A 9,357-nucleotide genomic window follows, 5' to 3' on the forward strand; every position below is an offset into this window, starting at 1 on the left:
CCCAGTACCTTCTCCCCCTTGCTCCGGTTTGCATTATCCCGTAGCTCCTTCAGTAAAGACCTCCATTCCTCGCCGACAGAAAGCAAGTCTTGTGTCTAAAGTCTTGTCTCCAATTATCATGGGGAATATATGGGTTTGTAGGGGCTGGGGCTACAGTTCATTTGATAAAGTACTTTACTAGTGGGCACAAGGCCCCGGGTTCAATATCCCAGAACCACAAAAAAATGGGTGTGATGGCACACGCCTAAAACCCCGGCATTTAGGAGGCAGAGGCAGGAGTACCAAACTATAGGAATCATGGACACTAGTTGAGAAGACAGTTATAATAAAACATCGCCTGCCCACCTTAAGTCCTCCAAGTGACCTTTCATCTAGTAGAATCCGCTGTCCTCTGGCAGGGAGGAGCCAGTGGGCCCCTCTACAGGCAGTCATCAAGTGCATCCCCCTACTCATTGCCGTTCTAGGCCGCCTCTGTGTCTGTCTCTCTTCTTCCAATTAGGACCATGAGTGAAAACAGAAGAACCGTGCTAGGAGAGTCCGTCTTTTAAATGACTGGACTGCTCTCCCAGTTAGATCATGGATGTGGTTTTCCCCTTTGCCTCTTCCAATGCAGCTTCTATACTGCGCCCAAAGGCCTTTGGTTATACTTAATAATCAACCAATGTCAGAGTCCTTGTAACTACCGTCATCCTGCCTTCATATCTCTCCGAAATTAGTGGGCACAGACCTTTCCGTGTATCCCACAGCAGTTCCCATCAGGGAAATATGAGCCATCATGACACTACAGCCTACGTATTGTCCTGACAGCCACCATTACTGCCTGCTGCACTTGGTAGCTGAAACTCCCCAAACGTAGTTGTGATAGTTTGAATGTAATTGGTCCCCATAATCTCATAAGGAGTGGCACTAATGAGGGGGGTATGGCTTTGTGGGAGTGGGTATGGTCTTGTTGAAGGAAGTATGTCACCATGGGGGCAGACTTTGAAGTGTCCTGAGGATACCACCCAGTGTCTCAGTTGACTTCCTGCTGCCTGCAAGTCAAGATGTAGGCAGCACCTCTGCCTGCACAGCACCAGGCTCTTCATAGCACCTCTGCCTGCACAGCACCAGGCTCTTCATCGTGGTGATAATAGACTGAACCTCTGAAACTATAAGCAAGCCACCACAACTAAATGTTTCCTTTATAGGAGTTGTCATGGTCGTGGGATCTCTTCACCGCAATAAAAACCCTACCTAAGAAGTCTTATGGCCATTATCCTTAGATCCATTTCTTACCCTCCTTTAACTTGCTTCCTAGAAGACCAGAGTTTATAGAGGACCAAATCAATGGTACTCTCAGTTCTCTACCAATTAATATTCCCATTTGGTGTAGGCTGGGATATCCCCCTCCCCCATGCCTCACTTTGACAAACAGCTGTGCCTCCTACCAATGAACACAGCTCCCATTGGGCACTGGCTCTTCTCCTGTGTCTGCCTTGGTGTTTAACGGTGGCACCCTTTCCCATCACAGCACCCTAAGGGTGCCCACTACTTCCAAAGCACAAGTGAAGTGTGTCACCCTTTCTCCTCTGGTCAAATGTGTTATTTATTTCCTGCCAGAGTTGTTACTAAGGCTGTGCCCATCTTTCCAAAACTCTGGCAAGAGGTTTGCCCCAGAAAAAAAAAAACAGAGGAGGGCTCCTTGAAATGTAAGGAAACCCCTAAGCCGACCGTAAGCAGCACCCCTTCCTAGGAGAGACAACAACCAACCAATGGCTTTCTGTGCAAGGACTTTCTCTTCTACCAACACATCTGCTGCTACAATTTGCAGTGGTTTTTTGCTCCAGTCCTTTGTCCCAGACCTTCACCCCAGCATCCCAGGGCTTGAGCACCAGTCTCGACCTTTGCTCTGTAGATTTTCACGGACTCAGTGATTCCTCCATCAACGGAGCACTCAGGGCTCACAGCTGTGCCCGACAGGGGCTGCAGATGACAAGACCCCAGGACTCATGCTACCACAAGTCTTCTGTGTCCCTTACTAAACATGAAATTCCAAATGAATGTCAATCAAAGAACTTCAAAGTTCCAAGTGCCTTTATTGTTATACCAAGCAAAATAAAAACTAGAAAGACTTTTCTAAAAGTTTGCGTGAATTCAGATGACAGGAGGATACTTTATTGACACCAGTATAGATGCTCCTGGCATAGTCTAAAAAAGAACAGTTAAACTCAAGCCCCAAAATGTCAAAACTAAAATCGTGTGCATAGAATTTGAGTTGAAAAAGAAGGTCCCAGAATCAGCTGCTGTGAGATTCTAGCAAAAGCGAGAGCCAGACAAGCACAGCCTCTCTCCTGGGAGCCGGCAGGGCAGTCTCACCTCACAAACACTCTGGATTCCAAGTCTAATAAATTGCCATTTGCGTTTAAGATACACTAAACAGGTAGGGTCGTTGTAACTGGTCACTCCCCTGTGGGTGCGGGAAAACACTCGAGCCATGAATTTAGTCTCTGGTATTTTTAAACATAAATGATAGTTTCTAAATGCATTTTGTGAGTTTAGTTTTGTTTTGTTTTTGTTTTTGTTTTGTTTTGTTTTAACTGGCTAGTGCACACTTCAATAAGGATCTTAAAGGAACGGAGGGAATTTTCCTTAGGAGAGGAATACCCACTTCCAAACACCTTTTTTTGTAGCAGGCAGTACTGTCTTTGCCTCTTATCTAGGTAATTACTCAGTTGGAAGGGAAGCAGAGCGGTCTCTCTAAGAACACTCACGGTTGGGTTTTCTTTTGAGCAAGGAAGAAAGTACATTGGTTTTGATTATACTTTGCCCTTTAATCATAAATCCAGTTGGAGTTCAATGGCAGAATGTGGAAACTTAGAGGCTTCCTATCGCTTAATGATATCCAATTCCTTTAAATAAACACCACGATGTCAATCAAAACTGAGGGAGGGTTGTAATATACAAATCATGCTCCAAAAGTCAGGCAAAGAAACCCTAAGTTACAGACACATGAACCAGAGACACCATCCTGGGGAAGGGTCAATATTGCTTGACATTTTTAGCCTGAGTGTGCTGCATCTGGACACACACCACGGAAACTGGGTAGAGGAAGACCTGAGCCAGGCAGGGACAGGCTGGCCCATACTGAACCGTACTTGAAGGCAGGAGCTAAAGCAAATACATTCCTGGGCAAGGGCATCTGTGAGGCTCACTCGAGCCACCAGTGTGTTCTGAAGACAATACTGGCCTCAGATGGTCTCACACTCAGTGGTGGCCGTCGAACACGCCCCACAGTTACAGCGGACAGCCATCGGGTAGGTGTAGAAGGGGTCGACGCCAGGAGCACAGTTAGGCAGCTTGACAATCACCTGCTTCGTCTCGTTGTAGGTACAGACTCGGTGATGGGCTTCAATGTAGGGCGGTTCCAGGATGGGTTTCTGTCCCCGCAGGTAGAAAACAGGAAACCCGTTAGAATGCAGCATCCTGCTTCCTGTTCTTAGAGCCATCCACTACTGGTTGTTTACTTCTGCTCTGACTTCTCCCACCGCGAATAAACTCCTGAAGGCTGGAAGCCTGTTTGCTCACTACCATAGCCTGAGTTTCCACGGAAGTCCAGGAAACACAGGAAGCACTTGGTAAATATTTAGCCAGCAAATAACCGGTCTCCCCTCTCCCACCGTTTTCCTCTACAATCTGTTTACAACACAAGTGAGCCTTTTAAAATACAAGTCAGTCATGGCACACCTCTTCTCAAAGCCCCAGTCATTTCCCGTCTGTGCTCAGAGTTAAAGTGGCAAAGACATCAGGATTCTTCTCAAGTCCTTGTCCATTGTATCTGTATTTTCCTGCTGATGTGAGCTGTAGTCCCGACCTTGGCCATCCCCCTCCAGTCTCCAGGCACAGCGTTCTCTATCCTCCTTCAGATCAACCAGGAACTGAGGGTCTTTGCATGTGCTATTCCTTCTGCCCTGAACACACACATGCACGCGCACACACACACACACACACCTCCTTCACCAACTTCGGACTTTGTTCAAATGTCAACCCATCGGGAGAAGCGTTTCCTGATCCTATTTCAATTCCTTCAACCCACCCCCATGGCCTGGAACTCCTTCCCCCTTCCTGCTTGGTTTTGGTTTCAGGTTTGTTATGTTTGTTCACTCCAGATGCCATCTTCTACATCTCACTTTCGTGTGACATTGCTACCTAATCTAGACAGCAAGCTCTATTAGGTCAGCTACCAGGCTCTGGTACCCAGGCAGCCTGGCACCCAGGAGATTCACAATAACTACTTGTTACTAAACCAACAAAAGAGAGCGGAGCCAGGCGGCTTCCTGGTACTCTGTTCTGATGGCTGGAGGGTTTGTGCACATCCTCCTTCACCTCTTATAAACCTTGAATTCACGGATCATTTTGTTAGAGGAAGTACAGAGATCAAGAGTGAGAACCTGAAGCCTACAGTCAGCTCTGCTGTGCATGCCTGCTCTACCACGACTGGAGACCTAAGGAAAGCCCTTATGGCTTCCAAGCCCCGGTTTCTTTTCTATAAAGCAAAACACCAACCCGAGAGCATTGTCATGGAGCTAGATGAGGTGCTGTGTGTAATGTACAAGCCCTGGCAAAAGTCAGAGTTCAATGCATGTAATCATGGCTCTTACGAGTGCAATTACCATTTATAAGGATGTAATAATGAATGTAATAACGACAGTCTTACAAAGGACAGTCTCATTCTGAGCAAAAAAAAGGGGGGGGAGAGTAGGGAGGAAGATTAGTTGGATAATGGATGCATCCATACACAGGCACATACATATACAGATATACACATAAGCAGGTACATGCACATACAGGTACACAGAAACATAGGATAAATAGATGACAATGCACACATATGTAGAGTATAAGTACATACATGCATAGGTATGTATACACACATACGCCTACAGATGACAAGCAGGCCAGCTCAAGATGAAGTTCTTGCCTCAATGTTACAAAAATAGTAACTGCCTTCTCCAAGAACCAGGTAGAGCATCTAAGTTCCTCTCTTTGTGCTGTGTCCTTTAACTCACAGTATTTGGGATTCTAGGAAAATCAGGTACTCAGTTAACTTTTTTTTTTTAATTTTGTAAATCTGTCCCATGCAGTATTTGGGGCAGATGTACGCCAAATGAATAAAGTGTTATTGATCTGAAATTCAAGTTATCCAAGTTCCTGAATTATTTTTTAAATTTGACTTCTCTTCGGATTGTGGAGTTTGAGGGGGAAGGAGGTTGGTGGCGTTTTTGTTTGTTTGTTTGTTTGGTTGGTTTGCCAGGGGAGCAGTTGGTTTGGCTTCGATTTTGCTAAACCTGGCATCTTGAAGCCCAAGTCATGAGGAGTCACTATTTTAGCAAGAGGTGAGTGCAGCCAGGCATCCAGAACACATTCCCCAGTTCAGCCAGCTCTGAGATTTGTATACCCACTCTAAGTGAAAGGCTAGACATACTGAGTGCAAATGGAGTGGATGAACCTGTCACTGAGCTAAGAGAAAAGAGCCGCGGCAGAGCCTGGGACTAGGCCTAAACTTCCAGGTTCTCTTGGGTACCTGCCTGACTTCCTCACAGCTGAGGAAATACAGGAAGGAGATGTGGGCACAGATTGGACCAGTGATTTATTTTCAACTTTGCATTGATTGTCTCTGATTTTGCAGTGCCTCCCCACCCCCCCGAATCCTTCCTTGTGACCTCTACAGTAGCATCTGACCTCCTAAAGACGGCTCCCAAACATGCAGAAGCATGGAAATTCCATCCCCAATCTCACCAGCTCTATGGAGAGGAGCTCCATCATGGTTTTCAGATCTTGGATGAACCAAATAATAGTGCAATCGGGTTTTTAAAGTACAGAGGACAGGGCAGATGTCCGAGCATCCCCTCGGTCATGAAACAGTGAACCCTTGAACTCAAGGACACTGCCATCCAAGCCCTTTGGACTACTTACCTCCCAGGTCTCACAGCGGCCCCAGCAGGCATCAGTGGTGATCCGAAGCCCTCTGCAGCCCGGCTTCTTGGCTAGGAATGTGAACTCCCTCACAGCACAGCCCACAAAGGTATGCAGGTTCCCATTGGAGGTGCTGAGGACGGAGTCACAGCCACCCAGAAGGAGGAGGACCGTGGCACCAAGGACAAGGTATGCCAGCTTCATGCTAGTCCCAAGGAGGGAAAGGAAACAAGATGAACATACCCAACTCTTCACAGTGGGGTAGCCCACAGTGTGTTGGTCACTCTAAGAGAGACTTTGCTCTAAGCATTGCCGGAAAAAAAAAACAAAAAATGAGCCAAGCAATTATCCCGCTCCAACTGCATCTCCCAAAGTAATACCAGTAGATACGTAGTACCTCTCTCCAGAACCCTACCCTCAAAACATGGTCTCAGGCTTTTTCTTGTTGAACCCCAGCTCCTGGAGCTGACTTGTATGTGAAAGGAATTCATCTCAATGAAAAATAAGAGTAGCAGCCAAAGAAATGCCGAGCCCACAACAGTACATGAGTACACACACCTTCCTTCTTATCCAGCTTCAGGGAATGTATGTCAAGTTAGGAGCTTTACACACATTTGTATTGGATGGGGAATGAATGGGGAAGGTAGATAAGTATTAATAATAATAAATTAATAATAAGCATATCCCGATGTGTTGTTACTAACCTACAACATACAGAAGATATAAAACCTGGGGCCCGGCGTGGTAGCCACTCATAAAATGTGTTCTACTATTTAGAGATCACATCTGCTCTATGCTCCTGCTGTGCAAAGGCCCTAGTGTGACTCAGTTTAGCAGAAAATGATGGAAAGCTAGTCACGATCTACCTCAGAGTCTGCCCCCTCTGGTCCTTGGCCCTTTCTGGTGCTCTAGTAGCGCAGAACGGGGCCCTTCGTGGTTGACCCACTGAACAGAACACACCTGGATGTCGTACTTGGGAAACACCACCAGGTCAGTGCCACTTAGTACGAGCCACATGTCTGAAGCTGTTCTCACGGTTCTTGCTGGTATGTTGACATGTGGCCTCTGTGGGCTTCCCCTTGGGAAGAAGGGAGTGAGAGATGGAGAGGAACTTACCTGAGCTTGCTGGAGTCAAGGCTTCCTTCAAAAGTTGCAATGAGTGGGAAAAGTTTGCTCTGGGTAAGTAAGTGTCTCTGTCTTCTGTTATCAGGCTGCCTGGTTACTCAAATATATAGGGAAGGTCTTGTCAATCACAGCCAAAGAGAGGAAGATTCTTACAGGAACGACTAAGCACATCAAAGCCGTGGAATATAAAGCCAGCCTCTATTTTCCAAAACTGATTCACGTCAAGGGTGGTGTTTTGTTTCTTGACATCACTGAATGAAACAGAAAGTTGCCTTGGTGGGTGACGTAATCCTGAAGAGACAGTCAGAGGTGGGTCACCTGGCTCTGAGAGAACGGGTGCCCTGGATGGATCCAAGTTTCCTCCATAGTAACATAGCTTGCCTTTGAGGCAGTAAGCCGTGAGCAACTTCTGGCAAGTTCTTTCCTTGCACTTACAGCATTGAAAACCAGCAGGACAATAGTTCTTACATGGAAACAACATGGCATCACTACTGACAGATAGAGAGAAAATTTGGAAGTCTTAAAGATCATTTAACTAATAATCTTTAAATGAATCACATAGGCAGAATACAGAGATACTGGAAATGATTGGCTTCATACATGGGAATTAAAGATGACTTTTTCTTTTCTTCTACATGCTTTTTGGGATTTTTTTTAACATGAGTCAGATTTTTAAAAAGTCATCTACTGTTATGATTTTAAAATTAAAATAAATAAATAGTTATCTACGTGTACTGCACAGGACATTCAATGATGCTTTAGTGAAAACATCTTAGATTTCTGGTCATACAGCAGCACAGTCCTTTTTACAAGTAGGGGACCTGGTTTATGGTCCATTCTACAATGGTAGCATGTAAACGGATTCGAAAGCTGCTTGTTCGCGGCCCTTTTCTGGGTGTTCTAAAAAGTAAATGAAGCAGAAATCTGTGCCCTGGGGAGATTACATTTCACAGAAATCACGACATACCCAGAGGCGTTTAAGATGCGTATTAAATGGCCGGCGACACAAAATAAAAAAAAAAAATTAAAGCATCCCCACTTTCTGCACAGAAAGATTTTTAAAAACAAATACAGCTTTCATTAAAGCTTGACTCTCCTGAACACGTAACAGAGACCAGCGAATCCATCACTGCATCACTGGTCCCTGGAATCAGGTTATTTTCTAGATGGTGCGAGTTGATGTGGACAGAGGACCTTCTTCAGCCCTGCAGCCTGCACACAAAAGAGCCAGACCCAGGACACTGTGGAAACAGACTGTTCACCTGGCTTTGGTATTCCTAAGTTGCTGGGCCAAGAGCTAGACATCAAGTAGGAACTGTTGCCCTGAGCAGTGTTCCTGCGCAGGGCTCCTCATGCCTGTTAGACTTGGCATATTCATTCTGGGCTGTGATCTCACAAAATAAAGACAGGCAGCAAAGAGAGGCCAAGAGCCCCCTTCTTCCACAGTCCCTGAGTGTCTGGTAATGCGGTGTGCTTGGTTGACATCACTGCCTCTACACCCTCAGTGACAGCCCAGTGATTACCTTTGTAGTGACCAAGCGTGTTCCTACAGCTGGAATCTACTGGACAGTAGCATGCACTGTCCTCCGTTCTTCAGGAATACTCTAAAGAATTCTCATTTTCTCCTTTTTACATTGAAGGAATCGGAGGCTCAGTCACTCTTTAATTACCTACTTCTATCAAGACAGGGAGTGGCAAGCAGGTTTCTCTAAACCCTCTCAACAAGTGTAGCCAACAGAAGTGGCTGCCTGGAATGCTATGTTAAGGTAACTACAAGCCCTCCAAGTAGAGGGGGCAGAAGAGAGGGATGGTTGTCGGATGTCACGTTTTGCCACCTTGGCATTCTACTGTGCCGCATGTCTCCACAAGGACAGAAGCAGAGCTTGGGAATGTGATTGCAAAGGCAACTTTGAGTCCTAGGTCTTCTAGAACATGTGTGCATCTACCATCTTCCCTTCCATCTACATTGAGGTTCCCATCACTGGAGTCACATGAGAGTGTGATGTAGGTCTTGTCTTTGAGCACAGGTCCCAAGCATCTTCCTTAGCTTGGTTCCATTTTTATCTTAACACAGACTCACTGTCACCATGGAGAATGACTTACATGGTCAGGTCCTTTAGAGTCTATAAAATAAGAGACAAGAGGGCTATGATTTGGATATTTTTAAATGTGTGTCTCCCCAAGGGTTCATATGTTGAAATTTTATCCCCATGGTGAGGTAAATAAGAGGGTAGAAACTTAATCCAACTATGGTGGTTAGACCTGGGGCCTTTGGAAGCA

The 9,357-nt window shown here is 45.8% G+C and overlaps 1 protein-coding gene across 1 annotated transcript; it reads right to left on the minus strand.

Moving 5' to 3' along the window:
* Window positions 1-3,227: 3,227 nt before the first annotated feature.
* On the minus strand, window positions 3,228-6,156 carry Gphb5 (glycoprotein hormone beta 5). The gene is made up of 2 exons (XM_005343214.2): window positions 5,953-6,156; window positions 3,228-3,416 (listed from the first exon to the last, which is right to left on the minus strand). The coding sequence occupies exons 1-2, from the start codon at window positions 6,154-6,156 to the stop codon at window positions 3,228-3,230; spliced, it is 393 nt and encodes a 130-aa protein (XP_005343271.1).
* Between the last annotated feature and the right edge of the window lie 3,201 nt (window positions 6,157-9,357).

The sequence above is a fragment of the Microtus ochrogaster genome, chromosome 1 (assembly GCF_000317375.1).
Source record: "Microtus ochrogaster isolate Prairie Vole_2 chromosome 1, MicOch1.0, whole genome shotgun sequence".
NCBI classification, from domain to species: Eukaryota; Metazoa; Chordata; class Mammalia; order Rodentia; family Cricetidae; genus Microtus; species Microtus ochrogaster.

Coding starts and splice junctions, on each gene's coding strand:
- Gphb5 (XM_005343214.2), bottom strand. CDS start 6,156: ATGAAGCTGGCATACCTTGTCCTTGGTGCCACGGTCCTCCTCCTTCTG. Junction 3,417..5,952: donor GCCGCTGTGAGACCTGGGAG/GTAAGTAGTCCA, acceptor CTGCGGGGACAG/AAACCCATCCTGGAACCGCC.